At 35.4% G+C, this 20,214-nt stretch overlaps 1 protein-coding gene and 1 non-coding gene across 3 annotated transcripts in view; one reads left to right on the top strand and one right to left on the bottom strand.

The window, feature by feature from the left end:
- Positions 1–19,675, top strand: part of KLHL15 (kelch like family member 15) — a 32,332-nt gene extending 12,657 nt beyond the window's left edge. For both annotated transcript variants that reach the window (XM_043458692.1, XM_043458691.1), the window contains exons 3-4: positions 487–1,198; positions 15,540–19,675. In XM_043458692.1, coding sequence (XP_043314627.1) covers positions 494–1,198; positions 15,540–16,649 — 1,815 coding nt within the window. In that variant the 5' untranslated portion in view covers positions 487–493 and the 3' untranslated portion in view covers positions 16,650–19,675. The remainder of the gene's footprint in view (positions 1–486; positions 1,199–15,539) is intronic.
- TRNAE-UUC lies at positions 8,026–8,098 on the bottom strand. The gene has a single exon. It is a non-coding gene; the product is annotated as a tRNA-Glu (tRNA).
- Positions 19,676–20,214: the final 539 nt, after the last annotated feature.

The following is a 20,214-nucleotide window of genomic DNA, read 5'->3' as shown; positions in this document are numbered from 1 at the left end:
TTTCCTTTGGGTAAGTTTCAAGGTCAGTTTAAGTTTGGGTAAGTTTCAAGGTCAGGAGTTTTCAAGGTCAACAGTATACTTTTTGGTTTAATTTCTTTTTTGTTTCTCTTTCTCATGATTTAGCATTTGGCTGAGAAATCCTTCTTGGTTGATGATTTGGGGACATGTTTAAATATATTTGGTAAACAGTGTAATGTCACTGTGATAGGCATATATTTGTAAGTTAATAATTTACTGTTGTTGAATAGATATTTAATAGATTTTTTTCACCAGGTGGGGAAGCCAAAAATATTAACCTGCAAATCTTTAAGTTGTCTTCTCCCAAAGGGTTTGTATATGTGAGACTTAACGCAGTAGAATTGAGATAATTTTATTTTATTTTTTTTTGTGAGATAATTTTAAAAATTGTTTAAGTTCTAAGTTCATAATGTCTTTAGAATGCATGGAAATGAGTAACACAGTTTTCTTTGATTACTGTTTTCCCAGGTGATCCATGGCAGGGGACATGGAAGGATTCTGTTCCTCCATCCATGACACCAGTGTCTCTGCTGGGTTCAGAGCACTGTATGAGGAGGGATTGCTTCTTGATGTCACTCTGGTTATTGAAGACCATCAGTTCCAGGCCCATAAAGCACTCTTGGCCACCCAGAGTGATTACTTCAGAATTATGTTTACTGCAGACATGAGGGAGCGAGATCAGAACAAAATTCACTTAAAAGGTCTAACTGCTACAGGCTTCAGCCACGTCCTTCAGTTTATGTACTATGGAACTATAGAACTGAGTATGAGTACAGTTCATGAGATTCTTCAGGCTGCCATGTATGTTCAACTTATAGAGGTGGTGAAGTTCTGCTGCTCTTTCCTGTTAGCGAAAATCTGCTTAGAAAATTGTGCAGAAATTATGAGACTCTTAGATGATTTCGGTGTAAACATCGAAGGAGTCAGGGAGAAGTTGGATACCTTTCTGCTAGACAACTTTGTACCACTCATGTCCAGGCCTGACTTCCTGTCTTACCTGAGCTTTGAGAAGCTCATGTCTTACTTGGATAATGACCATCTGAGCAGGTTCCCAGAGATAGAGCTGTACGAGGCTGTGCAGTCTTGGCTGCGGCATGACAGAAGACGCTGGAGACACACCGACACCATCATTCAGAACATTAGATTTTGTCTGATGACCCCATCCAGTGTTTTTGAAAAGGTTGGTGCATTTGAAAGAAATAGACAAGACTCATTTAGTTAATAAGGCAGTATGTCTTTAGAGAGAAGATTCCCAGGCTTGGTTTGAGCCAAAAAGGGAATGAATCATTTTTAAGACTAGTTATGCATAAGAACTCTAATTTGTTGTAGCTTGTGTATTTAGGTTTTTTAAAAACACATTTTGTGGGTAAAAGATGGACCAGGTAAGTGGTAGAGTAGTTTCACTTAGAAAGTACTTTTAAAGTTGAAGTATAATTATTTAATCTAAAGATTGTAAGTTTGCTTTAGCTTCTCATTCTTTTCACAGAGTAATTAAATCTGAACTGGGTCAGTCTAGCTCTCTTTTTAAAAATTAATTTAAGTGATACATGCTGAAATTAGAGTCGAGAGGAGTTTTATAGTTCTGAGTGTTAAACATTAACACAACCTCTTATTCCTCTAAAATGTAGTAAGGAAGAACATAAAATAGATCTTGAAAAGCAGTAGGCCTTGGTGGTGATTTTCTTCCCTTCTCTTACTTAGTTCTGCATCCCCCTCTTTGTCCATTCCCCACCCCACACTGTGAATACTAACTACATGTAACCATGAAAACATATATTTGTCCAAAACCGTTTTTGGCATTTCAAAGCAAATAAGACTATAAGTCTTCTGTCTACATTGATCAAACATTCCTGTGTACCTTTTCCCATGTAATAGTTCTGCTATCTTAAAATTGTCTTTCTCCAAAGCAGTCTTGGCCTTTTTGCATGTAAGCATTTTTCATTTTTTACCAGTCTCAGTTGTGATCCTTTCTTGCCCAAAGGAGAAGAAAGCATTTTCGGTAATTGCTTAACTTAATTGGTTTCTAATCACATGGTTACCTCTGGGGCTCTGGTTTACCTCTTGCATCTTTTCTTTCTAGAAAGCATACTTAAGTCTTTGGTTGACACCCTTCATGTTAGGTAGTTCCTCAGTTTTAGTTACCAGACCTGGTGATAAAAATACAATTTTTGCAAAGGAGTGTTGTTTACACCATTTGAAAAATAAGCAAATTTGTGCCTTCAAATAACACTCAGCAGCCTGGGATGCGTTTTTGTTTCCTCTCTGAAATGGTGCGAAATATCATTAACTTACACTTTCAATAGATAACTCAATTTTGTGGGATTTTATCTTTATTCTCAGAATGTACTGATATGGCAGACATAATTGAAACTAAAGAATACACTTCTTAATTACTTTTTGTTCAGTGATAATCAGCCCCATGTCAGCAGTGCAAATCATTTTTCTCTGCCCTTTTGATTTTTGTCCTTATTGTTTTTATTGCCTTCTTTTCCTGGGGAATCCTGTTTTATCTTTATGTGTTAGATGCAGGTGCTTTCCCACTACTAAAGCAAACAACCCTGCCCTCCCCAACTTTAGTTTAGATGGAGGTGCTCGTGAAATAGAAAATAAAATAAAATTTTCCCTCTTGTAAGACATTATGATAGATAATTGATAGCAGTAAATGATTTTTTAGTGCTGAGTTGCAAGAGTGAGGTAATTCTACACAACCATAATACCATTATTGAAATTAACAGTCTTTCCTTAATATCATGTAATATCCCAGTTTATTTTCTGATATTCTCAGTTATCTCCAAGATGTCTTTTTTAAGCTGTTTTTTGAAGATTTAATCAAGGTTCATATAGCACATTAGTTACGATGTCTCTCTTTTAATCTGGAATGGTCCCTTCTTTTTTTGTTTATGATGAGGATACTCAGACATACAAAAAGTTGAAAGAATAGTATAATGAATAGCTATGTAACTATCACCTAGATTCAAGAACTGTTAACATTTTACCATATTTTCTCTATATAGATTTTCCTTTGCTGAACCTTGGAGAATAAGTAGAAAATACAACATCTTGTCTCTTAATACTCATTAACTCTTCTAAGAATAAGGATGTTTTCCTACTATTAAAAATAAGACCCTAGTATCAACTAATAGCTAGTTAATATTCAAAGTTGTCCCCCAAATGCCCTAGAATCTAGTCATGGTTTATGCATTGCTTTTAGTTATCATGTCTTTTTAATCTTTCTTTTTTTTTTCCTTTGAGCATTGATGATTTTCTTTTTTTTTCATTTAATTTTATTAGTTGGAGGCTAATTACTTTACAATATTGTAGTGGTTTTTGTCATACATTGATATGAATCAGCCATGGATTTACATGTATTCCCCATCCCGATCCCCCCTCCCACCTCCCTCTCTACCCAATCACTCTGGGTCTTCCCAGTGCACCAGGCACAAGCAATTGTCTCATGCATCCAACCTGGGCTGGTGATTTTTAATTATTCTTAATCTAAAACAGACCCCCACATTTTTTTTTTTTTTTTAGAAAATCAGATTAGCAATTATCTTAGTGTGTCCCCACATTCTGGATTTATCAGATTTCCTTATGTTGGTGTTAACTTAGTTGCTCTCTTCCTTATATTTCCTATTAACACATCTAACATCCTGTATTTTCAGGAACAGCTACAGGAAAATATTGTTGTAATGCCAGAGAAAGTCTTAGAAAACCACTTGGCAGCTCTGATCAAACTTAGAGTTTACCATTCTTTTTTGTATTAGGAGGCTAAGTAGCCCCAAATCTTCGAGGACTTCATTCACATTATTTTGGGTTAGGTTTCTTTTACATTCATAAAGTTCCCCTCCCTTTAAAAAATTTGGAACTCTTCCATTCAATTTATAGAAACTGAAACTAGCTAAAGTGTCAAAATTAAAAGATTATTCTTTCTTACTTAAAAAAAGTTGTATATTTATAACTGTAGAACTGCTCTGTTCGGTACAGTCACTGCTTGTGGCTTTTTGAATACTTGAAATGTGACACATATGATTTGAGATTTCAAAGATTAAAAGATGACAAAAAGGATATAAATTACCTAATTACTAACTTTTATATTTTGGATATTTTGGATATATTGGGTTAAACAAAATACATTATTAAGGTCAATTTTACCTTTTTACTTAAAATATGGCTGATAGAAAGTATAAAATTATATCTCTGACTCACATTTGTGACTCAGATTATCTTTCTGTTGCACTGAGCTGCTCTAGAAGTTCAAGGAGTTAAGTTGTGCTTTAGAAACTCTAAAGATGCATACATTAAACAGTCTTTCTCACATATATAACCCCTCTCCTGGAGTTTTAGCCTTTAGAAATGTTCTGTTAGGTTTAGTGTTCAATTAACAGATAACTTACCTTAGCTAATTATTCTGTGGAGTGGCTGATGCAGATAGCTTGAGAATAGCATCTCTTTGTCTGAATCCTTTCCCTGGCCTCAGGACAATTCAAAAGTGATTGAACAGAACTTGGTGAAGGAATCTTGAGAGATTTTAATTCTTCCTTTGGTAGTAACGATCAGATCTTAGCAGTGGCTTGATCAGATCTGAGCAGTGGCTTTGTAAGGGGTCATTCTGCCTCTCCCCAAGGAAGAGCCCCCACTGATTCCAGGTATCTGGATCATGCCCTCTGGATCTGCCGAAGTCTTTAGATTTATTCTTTTCCCCTAGTCCTCTACTAGAATTTCTCCCCAGCTGAAAAACTGTCTTAAACTTCTGTACTGAATATTCTGGGATAGGATCTTCACCCAAGAGACCAAGACTCCCAGATTTCCACACCAAGTTCCATCTAGGCAGTGATTCTCTTAATCTGAACACCTAACACATACATGCCAGGCCATGCACTGAGTGCTCTACACATAGGCAAAGTCAATAGGTTCTCTCTGTTTTGTAGCTAGGAAAACAGGCTCAGAATGGTCTGGGAGTCTTATCCAAGAGTAGGCGCTCTGTCCAGACTGGACCCAGGTCTGCTTGCTTCTCAGTTGGAGCTGCCAGAGTTGGGAGAGGAGAGGATTCTGCGGTGCAGGAAGCACGCAGTTAACTCTGTGGCCCTGCTTGGGTGGCTTAGAAGTTGGTACAGAGTTGTCAAAATCCTAACATGTTTGCATGAAGGAAACATAGCCTAACAATTTTAATGGCACTGAAAAAAAGTATAAGATATGGGAATAAGATATGAAAGCACAATTCTGGAGTTTTTACTGTATAATCAAAAAAACCTGAAAATAAATTTAAGGATCTTGTCCTTTTGATATAGTTGTTTAGGAGTTCTTATGATTTGTTTTATCTATAGTGGATTCCCAGTTTTAATACTAGACATCAATTTCAGTTTTTACATAATGCAAATATCTGTAGCATATATTTTTGCTAACTCTAACGGTCTTTGCATCTGGAGAGATTAGGCCTGACATTTGTCATTCTGAATTTCAGTGATGTGCAGATTTAAATAGTTTAAACTTTGTCCTCTTTGGTCTTTTAGTTTTTAAAAAACAATTATTAGTTTATCAAAAACATTTTATGAAGTGAATGTATATTTGGCAAAAGGCACATATACTTTTTTGTACAGAAAAGATCTTTTTACAAATTTGTTAGATTAGTCATTAAAATACCCATATGTTGATTTATCTTCCATGTCATAAATATGCATAAAGTAAGATTTAGCATACCAATGATGTCTTTAGAAATTGTATTAATCATAATCATAATCTTAAAATTTTTCAGAAGAAAATATTTTTGAAGGAATCAGGTTATATAGATGAATTCTGCTTTATTTCAAATGTTTTATAAAGTAGTTTATGATATTCAGATACTCTAATGTGCTTTTTCCCTCTGATCTGTTAAATGTAATTCACCATATCCCCCCAAATTGAGTTTATATAAACTTTTGAAGAGCAAAACTAATGTTTTAATGAGAAAAGAGGTTAATTCTCCTTCACTGAGAATATATTTGGATTTAACAAATCATATCTACATTTGATAAAATTTGTTATAAGGATATTTACAGCCTTAAGATAATTTTGATAGTCCATTAAAAGATAAATTCATTACTAGTGAATATTAATCCTAGGATCAGAGTGAAATTTTATGCTTAGAAAGGCTAACACTTTTTTAAAAATGTCTTTTACTTAAGGAGCAGAATGTGTGACTTTAAAAGCTACACTATAAAATGCGGATAAGGTGTCCTGGACTTACCTTGAAACTGATAGAATTTAAGTATTACAAGTTTACCTTACTAAGACCCTTTTAGTACCTTCCTAAGAACATGGTAGCTCGCAGAACTGGTCTTCACAAAGCACTGATAATCTTCCAAATATTTCTCTATCAGCGTAGTTGGCTTATATAGCATTAACAATGGACTGTGACACATAAGGAAACTTATTCATGTGTCATGCTTGGGTGCTGTGATATTCTGGTTAATTGAGGCACAACACATTTGATAGATGATAGAGATTAACTCTACTTTATTCCGTTTGCTTTTAGCAAGGACACATCTATAAAAAGTGTAGGTGGTATGCACCCTTCAGAATTCTTTCATTTAGGCACTGTAAAATGTTTTGACTAATCTCACACTTGACCAATCCAAAATTTCTGTCCAGAAACCAAACCAATAACTCTAGTGTTACCAGAGTTTGCCCCCAAATTCAAAAAAAGTAATTACTTCTAATGAGTTAAGCTACAATCAGACAAATCTAGAGGAAAAATAAATTTCCCTCTAACCCTCACAGTTTTAAGAAACAAGCAGTGCTGTATTTGACAGAAAACATATTTTAAAAAGATAATAACCTGGATTTCAAATGTGAACTTTGATTAGAATTTCTAATAAGCTTGTGTTGTTTTTGAAAAAGTTTAAAATCCCCTTCATAAATTAACAGGACTTATATAGCTATAAACTTGAAATTACTTAACAATCAGCTCACTTGCCCCTTGGAGTAAAAGCACAAGATTAGCAGGTTTTTGTTTGAAACTAGGTCAGTGGGTTAAGCATGCTTTCTCAGTTAATTTAAAATCTTTTTCTACATGTTTCCTTTTTGCTGACCTCTCCCTTCCAGCCCCTTGGACTGGGATGATTGTAATTAATACGTGTACAGTTCTTTAAAACTCACCCAGGGTATTTTTCTCAAGTCTTCTGCCCTTTGTGTACAGATAGGAATGTTCTTATTTCCCACCTTTGATTTGCATTCACTCCAGGTTCAGGTTCCTGGAGAGTGCTGGTAGTCTAGGTGTTGACTGGTGTTCATCCCATGAAAAAGACTATCTTAAGCTGACAGGAACCTACTAAAATTGGAGTTAAAAAATTCAACCTTACGTGCTGATTTTCCTTTTAAATAAAAGGGAGATGAAAACAAAAGCACAGAATTGGAAATTAACTGTTGTAAAAGGAAGGGAAGACATGTAATGGGGATAGCATGTTTACCTGTAAAAGGAGAAAAATTTTTTAATGAATGGGAAAAATTAAGGGGAAAAAAACATGATAAACAGAAATCTAAAAGGATCAGAGAAGTCAGAAACTGACTGGAGAAAAAGTTAGGAGCAGGAAAGGAAACACAGGGGCTTATTAAGATTTTAGGCTTTAAAGTTTTAATTCTCAGATGTAATACTTACCCAGAAAATGTTCCGTGTCATAGGTAAGCCTTGCTCATTCAGAGTTAGTTTTAGGATTAAACTTTTGCCTTTGCTTCTGCTCTTCCATATTTATAAATAAGATATTTATGTAGTTGAGTGTATTTCCATAAATAGGAGAAAAGTGTGTAAAAAAGTTTCGAATTCTAGAACTTAGTTGTATTCTCTAAATATTAGTATAAGCAAATGATAAGATGTTCTTAAGTCTTTCAAAATTTTCTACCTTTAGGCTTGTGTACTCTAATTTCTAGTGGTGCTCTATTACTATTGCATCAAAATTGGAAGGAAATTAAATTTTCTAAGCACATTTATTTATTTATTTATTTGGCCACACAGTGGGGCTTGTGGGATCTTAGTTCCCTGACTAGGGATTGATCCTAGGCCCTTGGCGGCGAAAGCTCCAAGTCCTCACAACTGGACCACCAGGGAGTTCCGTAAGCACATTTATTTATAATTGATTTTTTTGGAGTATAGTTGATTTACAGTGTTGTATTAGTTTCTGCTGTATAGCTAAATGAATCAGTTATACATATTCATGTATCCAGTCCTTTTTAGATTCTTTTCCCATATAGGTCATTATAGAGTATTGAGTAGAGTTCCCTGTGCTATAGTGTGTATATGTCAATCCCAATGTCCCAGTTTATTGCCCATCTATCCTCTTGGTAACCATAATTTGTTTTCTACATGTGAAAAACATTTACTTTTGAGTTAAACATTTTTCACTGTATAGAAAAGTTGAGCAGATAAGAGGACTCACCAGATTGTGCTGAAACTCTTATTAGAATATTGTCCTCAGGGAGTCCTCTCCCTTGCTCCCATTTGCCCTGGTCGCTGCCTTCTGAAGCTCTGTCAATATTTTAGACTCTGCTTGGAGAAGACAGGATGGGTAAATCCTTTTTAAAATTTGCCTTTACCATTTGGCATTTGACTGCAATTATAGTATTACTAAGAGGATTTGTGCTTAGCAGGAACTGATATTTTTAAAATAGCCTTATCCCTGGTCATTATTCAGTTTTTCAGGACAAAGGGATTAATTAAAGGCCTTTTGTAGCTAGCTTTTTTGTGATGATTTTGTTTCACATAAATCAGGATCAACCTCAGTTCTGAGCATGATTTTATAAGTAGACTTCTGATATCAGGATAGATGCTTTTGCAGTATAACATATAAAGATTTCCACATTTTACTGAATATAAAAATCAATATCAAATGTAGCTGTGGTTCCCAAAGACATAATTTGTTTTCCCACTAAAGTTCCATGACAGTCACTGCTTTATTTCTGGGTATTTGAGAACACTGGATCATGTAGGAAGGATGATAAAACTGACAGCTAGGACTCAATCTTCCTTCCACATGACACCTTATACTCATCATTCCAAAAATGAGGTTAGTAGTTGTGAATGTGGGAAGGGCCGGAGAGCTGCCTGTTCATGCAGCGTACTCCTTTTTATGATGGGAAAACACCTAAACTGGAGGTTTGTCCGTGGTCACACAGTGGCCTGTGCACGGTGTCGAGTCCTAGACCTGGGATCTTGAGTTCAGAGATGATTCTAACCCTCAGTCCCCACCCCTTCTACCTCCCCACAACTGGGTAAACTAATAAAAGACATTTTGTTTTGATTTAGTATAAGTGTATTGGGCATTTAAAAAATCCTTTCGGAAGGTGAAACAGCTGATAATACCTTAAATTAGTTGGCTGAAAATGTAAAATAATTTTTTAGACTGTACCCCTTTTTAGTAGATATTTTTAAATTGTAGATTTTTAATTAAAAAAATAGTAAGCTCTATGGAAATGCCTGTTTTAATTGTATTGCCTGTTTCATTTTAATTCTTTCAAAATTAAGAATAGTATAAACAAATTACCTTTAAAAGTTAAAAATTTAATAAGTGGATTATACAACATTTTGACAGTGCGGGGAGAATCATGGAATTTTTACCCAGTGGTAATGGCTAGCTAATAATTCTTTGACTTAATAAATATATTTCTAGGAACCACATTTAAAATTATTAATTTCTCACATTTTCTCTATGTGCATGCACACAATTACATTAAACTAAAAGATTATTAGAGGAGGAAATGGCCAATTTAAAATTTTTAGATCACTGTTTTTAAGAGGTAATAAATACTTTCACTTCAAAATGCTTTTCATAATACAATTTTTAAAGTATCAAAGCACGAAAAGTGATAAAATATTCTTTGCAAGTTTCAAAATAAGACAGCTTTTTAAATCCTAGAAAGAATAAGGAAAGTAGTTCAGAACATGAAAGAAGTGTCGTCCTTCCCATATTCTTTCTTTTGAGAGCCACTGATATATACAGATAGGTAAACTGTTACATGAGGAGCCAATGATGAGAGAAATGCTTTCTCTGTGAAAAGGTGAGCCACACATTTCTTTTTGAATAGTCCCCTTCATTAATGCATTTTGAGTGATTGCATTCACGGAGAAGGTTTCGGCCCTACGCTTTCTGTTCTAAAGCGGAGTATTTGTATTTACTTTGTCTAGGATTATCAGTGAGGCATTAATTTCCTGTTTCTGCCATGAAAGGAGAAGCTAGTTATGTTTATGGATTTTGTGTGGTTTTAGAGTAAAATTGCAGCGATAAGTAGCCCAGAGAAAAGGGCAAGGTAGATCTAGAACTTCTAGCCTTGGCAGAGAGAATTATGAGCTAAACTTGTTCGGTTAGAAGATCTCTTACGGTATAACAGCTATCTCAAAAGGCACAACTTCCAGTGTGGTGGACTTAGAGGTAGAGCAAATCGGGTAAAGGTGTAACTTTGACTGGGACTTCAACATAGTGCTCAAGTGGTGCTTGTAAACCCATTGGAACCCAGATATCAAAGGAGCACAATAGAATGAATAGGGAGAGAACAAAGGGGCCAGAAGAGTGGGTATAAACAAAGAAAGACTCAGAAATAGACTGTAGGAAGCCATTAAGCTGGTCCCGTTCGATGTGATCTGCAAGAACCTGGGGTTGAAAGGTGGAATGCCATTACAGGCCATGGTGCCTAGTCCTCATGAGACACTGGATGGGTGGTCACACCTGAAGTTCCTTCAGTGGCAGTATGCTTAGACTCAGAGGTATACTGCTCTTGACTTTGGGAACATGCACCTGTATCCTTTTTACTAGAGCCCCTGTGAAAAGCAAAGTCCCTCACGAGCTCATTAGTAAGTATATGTTGTACACATATTAAGTACATTTTCCTCCTGCATAGATTACTGACTGTGAGTCCATTTTTATTTTTTGAGAATATTATGTATACAGCTCTGCAGGTTTTGTCATTTGACATTTTAAATGTCTGTGTTACTGCATATGGATTAATCTCATTCTTTTCGATTGCATATGTTATATACCAGAGTTTGTTCAGTCAGTTTCATATTGATATGTGAGTTATGCCCAGTTTTTGTGCTCTTACAAATAATAATGCAGTGAACATCCATTAAGTTGTCAGTCCTGATTACAAAGCTCCTCCTTATTTTGGCCTAAAATCTTTCTTTTAGCTTCTACTTACTGGCCTTGAAAACAGGTGCCATTTTTCTCCTGCGTCTTCTCTTGAATTGAAACATTCCTAGTCTGACTACTCTTCCTATGATTTGGATCCCTTTGCTGTCTTCTGGACATGATCCACTTTGTCATCTAAAGTACAGTGGTAAAAAATAAATAAAGTACAGTGGTGGAATTGAGCACTGTCTTAGTTGTGGTTCCACCTGAGCAGATAGGGTAGGGTTGTCTGTTCTTTTAATTTGGTCCACAATTTTATTAGTTCTGAAGACTGTCATATCACATTTTTGGTTCGTGGTAAGGGTAGAGTCAGTTAAAAGCTTTACGTTTGAAGTTTGTGGATCCCTGGAGCATTTGATAAAAGCTGTGGACTTCCCACCTCCCACCCTAAATGCATTAACACAGTCATTGTTGGAACTTCAGGTGTTTCATGGGTCCCTAGTGTTTCTGTTTTCTTTATGATTAGGCTTTGTTGATTACTTTGCCAAAGTCATAAGTTCTCTCATTCTCTATCAGTGTTGTTACAGTATCAAAATTTAAACCAGAAATGGTCAGTCTGGGCATTACTTGGTGAGTCTGTGTTGCCTCCTGGCTTGTAGTGCTTTCTTATATGCAAGTGCTAACAGTTTTTCACAGTTCAGGATCAGCCTCTAGCTAACCGGTCTGTAGTTCAGAGATCTGTCTGGTTTCTAGTCCTCTCCTATTTTTCATGATTCCACACAGATTACAGAAAGCAATTAAGCAGCCTTATCTGCGAAGCCTCCTAGGATCCCAGGACGTGACTTGAGAGATCAAATGACTTGAACTCGGTGAGAATATCTAGCTGGTTTTTCTTTTTTTCTCAGCCATCTTGGATTTAAGTTTCTTCTTAGTCATTATGTTTGATCTTCAGATTGAAAAGAATATTCTTAGCCGAGAATGGAAATAAGATAGGAGGCTGTTTCTCTTTATCTTTGTAAATATTACATTAACCATGTCACCCAGGGAGGAATTCACTTTTTTCTCTACTTTTTTTTTTTTTTTACTTTAGCCTCTAAAATGCCATTTATTCACGATCTGGCACTTTGTAAAGTCACAATTCATCTTTAGGCTTTAGCTTTGTTCACAATATTCTTAAAGCTCCATTTCATTGTTCATAATACTTGGTTTATATGCCTGTTTTTTTTTTTTTTTACCATCTGTTGTAAATGGTTTTTTAACATCTGAATTCCAGAAAGCTCTCTGTGCAGCACATCAGATTTTTTAGATGCTTTCCCCTTTTCTTCCCCTCATCAGTGTGTTTTGCAGTTATGCAGTCAGCATTATTACTTTTGAGAGCCTCCAAGCTTTCTCAAGCTTCCTTACACAGTTTCTGATCTTGGAATTGATCCTAATTTTCCTTTGAAAATCTTGAAATCTGACTATGCAATATGGGCAGCATTCCCCTTCCTTTTCTTTCTTGATCTCCAGACAATACGGCTGCTTCCTTTAAAGCTTCCTCCTACTTGCATGTCACCAGTCATGCTTTCCTGGTGAAGATTAGGTACAAAGTATCAGTTTTTCTAATTTCTCGTCCAGTTTCTGGAAGACTGAATTTTTACACAAACCAAAAGCACATCATCAGATGCACTAATGTAGACTGAGTGATACTTAAACAGATGTCTCCTGGTCAGTAATAATAGCTAATAGCAGCTGTAATGTTTTCTACACAGCCACATGACAGGCACCATACTAAGTACTTTCCACATAGGATTATCTTGCCCATCTTCTACCTTAGGGTTATGAGGTTTAGGTGATATTGTTGTCCCAATAATACAGATGAGGAAATAGGCTTAAGAATGTTGAGTCACTTGCCCAAAATCACACAGCTTGTGAGTGGGAAAGTCAGATATTTCCTAAGTCAAATTCTTAATCACCCTACTGGGCTGTTTGATGAGGTTCTTAATTATTATGCTGATTCTATTACTTTAAAACCTGTGTAACTGTCAGTCTACTGGCTGTGCACAGTAGGCACTTAAATATTTAATTTGAGATTTATGTTTCTTGTTGATTTCCAAGATATTGCCTTTTAGCTCTTAGAAATCAATAAGAAAAAGATGAGAAAAATAGGTGAGGCACACTATTAGTTCATAGAAGAAATGAATGGAAAATGAAGATTTGAAAAGATGTCTCTTTTTTACTAATCAGACATTTATGGTGGTTTTAGGAGACCAATTGTTTGAATGACAAGATTCTGTAAATGTGACACATGAAAAAGAATGCAAAAATCTGGAATACCAGAAATAATCACTTTTAACACAAGCAAACATATACAAAATTTTATTTAATTGGGATACCAGAGTACTATTGCCTTTTAGAAAATATATTGTGATCACTCCATGGTAACAAATAGTCTGTTTTAACTGTTTATATGTGAAGTAAAAGTAGTACAGGATAAGACCTCAGATCTTAATCATTTTTCTCTTTACTGAAATTGTTTACCATTATTATTTACTATCTTTTCTCTTAGAGGGACCATTAGACTAATTCATTGAAACATATTAAGTGTTTTTTTTAATTTAATAAGTATGTCATTTAAAGAGTTTTCTAAAGAGTGATGGAAGCAGTGTTATAATATACTAGAAATTGAGCCTTGGAATAAGACTGTCCTGGTTGAAGGTTCAGCTCCCAGCTCTACTAGTTTTAGTCATGTAAATAATTTGGGCAAGTCACTTAACATTCTAAGCATCAGTTTTCTCACTAGGAGAATGGTTACCACTTTCTCAGAGGAGGAATAATTTAACATGAGATGCACACATAAAGCACCTGTTTCTGCAGTAATGTCAGTTTTCTCTGTTTTACAAAGACATGGAGTTCTCGATCTTTTTTGTGCCATTTACCCCTTGGCTAGTCTGGCAAGACCCATGGAAGGACCCTTCCCCCTCAGAATAGTGATTTTAAGTACATAAAATAAAATGCTTAGGATTACAAAGGAAGCCAACTATATTGAAATACAGTTCTCAAAATACTTCAAGTAAACATCTGTAGTGCTTTCTGTTTCAGATATGTTTTTTTGGACTATGGTCGGAAGTGAATGAGAAAGAAAGAAGGGAAGAGAAAGGAGAGATGCAAAGAAGGAAAGCAAGTTCATAAACACATATGCCTGGTTTTGACTCCCTCCCAAGCTGTCATCCCAGATTTCCAACAGGCTCCTAGACATTTCCACCTCAGCATCCTACTAGCAATTCACATTCATCACCAGTGAAGTTGAATGCCTCTCCCAAACCATCTTCCTTGTTTCCCTTATCAGTACCACTCTCCCTATCACCTACTTCTAAATCCTCAAATCACATTTGAGTCCTGTTTCTTCATCTTATCTCTACTTCAAATCGGCCACAAACTTCTGTCAATTTTTTCTCCACAGTGTCTAATTCTACCATCCAAATCCTAACCCTCTTACCTCATCCTTGTCATTATGATACAGGCTCTTTCTGCTTGATTTCCAACTTCCTACCTCTTTCACAAAATATCCCCTGAATGTTTTGGACCAGTTTGATATTTTCTTTATCTAAAGTTCTATAGCACTCACAGATGTGCTATACAGCTTCATACTTAACTGTCAATTGCCTCATTTGCTTAAAACTGGTAGATGTGTATTTTTTTTATTTCCCCAAATATATTCTAAGTTCTTTGAGTGAATGAACCACATCTTCTGCTTTTTAAAAAAAATCTCCCCACAGTAGTTAGCATAATACTTAAAAGTTTCATAAGATCTTAGCATAATACTTAAAAGTTTCATAAGATCTTAGCAATCATAATTAGGTAGTTCCAACTCCAAAAACAAAGGAAAAAGTTTGACCTTTTGTTGTCAACTGAACTATTACTGTAGGAGTTGGTGACACTAGACCAAAATTTTATGTCTAAAACCGACTGAGAATTTTTTTGTGTCTTTAAATTTTTACCAACTCACTACAAACAAACTCACACCAAACAACTTAATTCCTTAGATTATTCAGTCATGGTTGTTCTTACAGTGTTCCTTATGGTTAAGAAAACCATGGCCAAGGTTTCCTCTGCTGTGAAACCTCTGCTTATCCTTCTATAGCCACCACTTGTAGCCTAGGGCCTGACATAGACTAATAACATTTTGTTAGAGGAATTTAGCTTGTGCCTAGAGAATAACTTGTTTACTTGAAAAAGATTGGGAATGTGCATTAATTACTACAAATACAAATTACAAAAACAAATATAAGAGATTTGTTAAAAAGAAAGTGTATGATCTTAACAGGAAATCAGTTTTAGGAAAGTAGCTTAAAATCAAAAGCTAATCTTAGTGGGCTTTGATATTTTGCCATTGATGTTCTTTTCTCTCTTTTTTTTTTTTTTGTTAAATTCTTTTACTTGTATTCTTAGGTTAAGACATCAGAATTTTACAGATACTCTCGACAGCTGCGCTATGAAGTTGAGCAAGCATTGAATTACTTTCAGAACATTCACCAGCAGCCTCTGTTGGATATGAAATCAAGCCGCATCCGCTCTGCCAAACCCCAAACTACAGTATTCCGAGGCATGATTGGACATAGCATGGTTAACAGTAAAATACTTCTCTTAAAGAAACCAAGAGTCTGGTGGGAACTAGAGGGCCCACAAGTACCTCTGCGTCCGGACTGCCTTGCTATCGTCAATAACTTCGTGTTCTTGTTGGGCGGGGAAGAGCTGGGCCCAGATGGCGAATTCCATGCTTCTTCCAAAGTGTTTAGATATGACCCAAGACAAAACTCTTGGCTCCGAATGGCAGACATGTCTGTGCCACGTTCAGAATTCGCAGTTGGTGTTATTGGGAAGTTTATTTACGCTGTAGCAGGCAGAACCAGAGATGAGACTTTCTATTCAACTGAGAGATATGACATCACCAATGATAAATGGGAATTTGTGGATCCTTATCCAGTTAACAAATATGGACATGAGGGGACAGTGCTCAATAACAAGTTGTTTATCACTGGTGGAATCACCTCATCTTCCACCTCCAAGCAAGTATGCGTGTTTGACCCCAGTAAAGAAGGGACCATAGAACAGCGGACCAGGAGAACGCAAGTAGTTACCAACTGTTGGGAGAATAAGAGCAAAATGAATTATGCCAGATGCTTTCACAAGATGATTTCATACAATGGCAAGCTTTATGTCTTCGGTGGTGTCTGTGTGATCTTGAGAGCCTCTTTTGAGTCTCAGGGATGCCCTTCCACAGAAGTGTACAACCCAGAGACTGATCAGTGGACCATCTTGGCATCCATGCCAATTGGTAGAAGTGGCCATGGTGTGACTGTGCTGGACAGACAAATAATGGTTCTTGGAGGCCTTTGCTACAACGGTCATTACAGCGATTCTATTCTCACCTTTGATCCGGATGAAAACAAGTGGAAGGAAGATGAGTACCCGCGGATGCCCTGCAAGCTGGATGGTTTACAAGTGTGCAACCTGCATTTTCCAGAATATATTCTGGATGAGGTCAGACGTTGCAACTGATGACATCTTTCTCCCTTCAAAAAAGCCAAACAAAATCCATTTGCGACAGAGTAGTTAATTAAAAAACATAAGAAAAACCTCACCAGTTTTACTCTCAAAGCCATTGGTCTAATATCGTAAAAATGTTTTCATTCTGTGCTAGCATCCTTTTTTTTCTTTTTAGTGGCCTCAAACTCATGCAATAAGTCAGTTGTAAGCGCTAGCTCTTGAAACTACTTCCAGAAGCAGTTTAATAGAACAATTCACTTATCTGGGAAGTTGATGTTATGCTTTAAACATTTCTTTCAAATGTCAGTGTAGGAGTCATGCATCTTCTAAGAGAAGACCTGATAAGTGTCACTGGATGTAATTTCAGTTCCTATCTCTAGCTGAAATCTTTTTGAACATTTATTTCAGTGTATTTCAGTCTGTTAGACTTTTTGATTTTATTATTTAAGTTTAAAACTCTTGACCTTTTTGCATGGCTTTTTGCTGAAAACGCAAAAGTATAAATTTTCTACAAGATTAACTTTTTTATATTCAGAACACTATTTCTAAGCTGCCTTCTCTTATCTGCATTGTGTTAGTGAAAGCATATCCATACTTGCTTACATCTTATGAATATATAAGGCACATCCCCTTTTATGCGTGGTTAGGATTCTATATTTTTAAGCTAGTGCACTTGCACACACGGTTTGCCATACGTGTTGTATTTTAGATGTAACGTCTTTTCATGTATTAACATTTTTAGAAAGATAATAACTGGAGTCCTCGTTTCGTATCAGAGTAGCCTATCTTCAGTCCATACTGATTCAGTAATATTCAAACTCCTTATATTCCTGAAACGTATGGTTTTATGAAAGCTAACATTTTATGTTTTACTTTCAAAAGTAAACATTAGTGTTCCTTATCGATGTATGTCTTCTTTTTGAAAATGTTTTTCTTTGCAGTCTGTTTAATGTTACCCTGTTTTTAGTGAGAATTGGAGTGGTATGTGACAAGGCCTGGCCCTGCAGCGTGCAAGCACTTTTAAAAGAGAACTTAGGTAATACCAGACTCCTAAATAAAGGTCCCTTCAAAGTAAGTGCAACTCCCATTCTTTGCATTCAATAAGGCTGCTGCATCTGTTATTGAATGGAAAGTAGCAACTTGTGGAAAATTTGAGCTCAGTTTTGACTTAGAGGTAAGGAATAGAATTATAATCTTAACTGGTCATATTTTCTTGTTTATTTAGTACAAAATATTTAGCGGCACTGGGGATGTAAGCCCTCAGCTTTTATTTACTGAAAGCTACTAGCATGAAGGATAGTAACCTCCAAGTTCAGAGTGGATCAAGAATAACTGTTCAGAATCATGGATCAAGAATAACTGTTCAGAATCATGGATCAAGAATAACTGTTTGAAATCACGGATCAAGATAACTGTTCAAAATCATTCTTAAGTGTTTTAGGATTAGCCGCACCTTTCAACTCAAAGGAAAAACAGAGTTGTCAAAATTAAGCAAGAATAACCAGGGAGTGGATCATTCAAATTGATGCCATTTTATCCTGAGTAGAGTCTATATCTGATACTACGCTGGCAAAACTTGCCAGATCTTAGATGTTGGTGCAATATTGCAATGCCTTCTATACGGCTGTTGTAAAAAGTTTCGAGTTTCACTTTTTTTTTCTTTCTTTCTTTCTTTTTTTTTTTTTTTTTTGCTGCTGCCACCACTGAACATAAAATGGAAGCGCGAAATCATGGAAATGTGAAGACTTGTTTCATTTTTGCGATTAAAATAGACAACTGAAAAAAACCTGATTTTAAAACTCCACGGCTTGAGGCATTTGAGTTTAAGAAACAGTCAGGTACAGAAGTAGTTTTTTTTTTTAAAGCAAAACATTGGGATTGGTTTTAGAAATCAGGTTAATAATATTCTTCACGTATGAGACAGATTTTTATTAAGTGGTCCTGTCATTTAGTTTCTAAAAATTAAATTTGATACCTTGTTTCCCATGGTTATATGGCTAAAAGTCTTTTTATACATCTGAAAAATCATTTCTAATCATTGTACTTTTGAAAACTAGGAATTAGGTGAGCCATTTGATTCTGTTCCTCATGTATTAGTTGGTGTAGTATTTTATATGTGTGCTGTCTTGCTTTAAAGAAAATAACAATAATGTCTTCATTATTTTCCTCATTGTTGTCTTTTGCTGAAAAAGACTGAGACAGGGTACCCCTATCAGGCTTTTACACTCCCGTGGTGGTTCTCTTTAATTGCTTAGATATGACTTCGTAGCCCTAGTTAAAGTAAGATGGAACAAACAATTGAATATTCTTGGTCTTCATTGTAAAAGCACAAGGCCAAGATGAAAGTTCATGTTTTGGAAAATTTGTGAAATCTTAACTTGAACTAATTCTGGGTTCAGCTTCACACGTGAGTCATGTCTGACCTGATGTTAGCTGTAATCAGTTTTGAGCTTTAAGAATAGTTGTTATTGCTTGGGTTCTGAATGTATGAGAAAACTCTTCTGTTTATTTGTAGTGCTGACTTAGGTTATTTTAAATCCATGATTAACGTACATTCCCTTTTAAAATTATGGTTTAATTGCTGAAAGAGATTTATTTTTGTTATACTAGACTATGGAAAATTTTTTCATAGAATTTTTTTTGAGTTTATTTTTTGTGTGCTTCATTTGGAACCATTTTTGTTTATATACATTGTATGTGCTCAAAATAGTTTTTTTTTTAAATTCAGTAAGAGATTTAAAACTACAGTGTAACACGCTGTGATCTTTGTGTGTTAATTTTCATTTTACATTTTAAATGCCAGACTTTACAAAAATGGCTGATCTTTATTAATTGCATCTTAATTAGAAACATTTGTTCTCTTCCATGTCTTTGACCTTCTAAGTTTTTATTTTAGTCTGCTTAAAGAAAATCCTTGCACTACAGCCTTTTCATAAAATTCAAGATTCTCACATTGAAGGTTTTGTATTGGAAGAAATACTACTGGTTTTTAAAAAGCTAAGGCTTACTTAATAGAATTATTAGCATTTCTTGAGACAGCTTTCTGTGTCCTCATTACTCTGTGTGAGTGTTACTATAATTTGTGAAATATTGACTGAGCCCTTCACTTATCTTTTCTGAAGCAGCACCTTTGGACACCTCATTCTGGGAAGCCTGCTCAAGTTATAGTAAAGGACACACACATTTGTGTGGGGAGAAGTGGTAAAAAATGGAGAGTTGTGTCTTAATTACATGAAACTAAGCTTTAAAATATTTTATAACAAATTATTTGAGCTGCATAATCTAAACATGTCAAACGTTCAGTGGGACTATTTTTATATATGTATATGTGGTTGTAGGTCATAACATTTCAGTTTATAATATAAATTGTTATTTCAGTTTATAAGCTATCTCTCAGAAAAGACTAGCTCTTTTGAGAATACATAATTTAAAGTTTTAGAGTGAAGTAAAACACAACATAGATAATAGTGTAAATTAGATATAAATGAGGGCTATATGGCAGTAAAACTGCTAGTGCCATTTTTCCTCTTTGTCTATTACACATTTTTTATTTTATTTTTTTTGTACTCTGAACATT

The sequence above is a fragment of the Cervus canadensis genome, chromosome X, assembly GCF_019320065.1.
Source record: "Cervus canadensis isolate Bull #8, Minnesota chromosome X, ASM1932006v1, whole genome shotgun sequence".
NCBI lineage: Eukaryota > Metazoa > Chordata > Mammalia > Artiodactyla > Cervidae > Cervus > Cervus canadensis.
The sequence above is the reverse complement of the archived record's forward strand: the minus strand, read 5'-3'. Positions and strand labels throughout refer to the sequence as shown.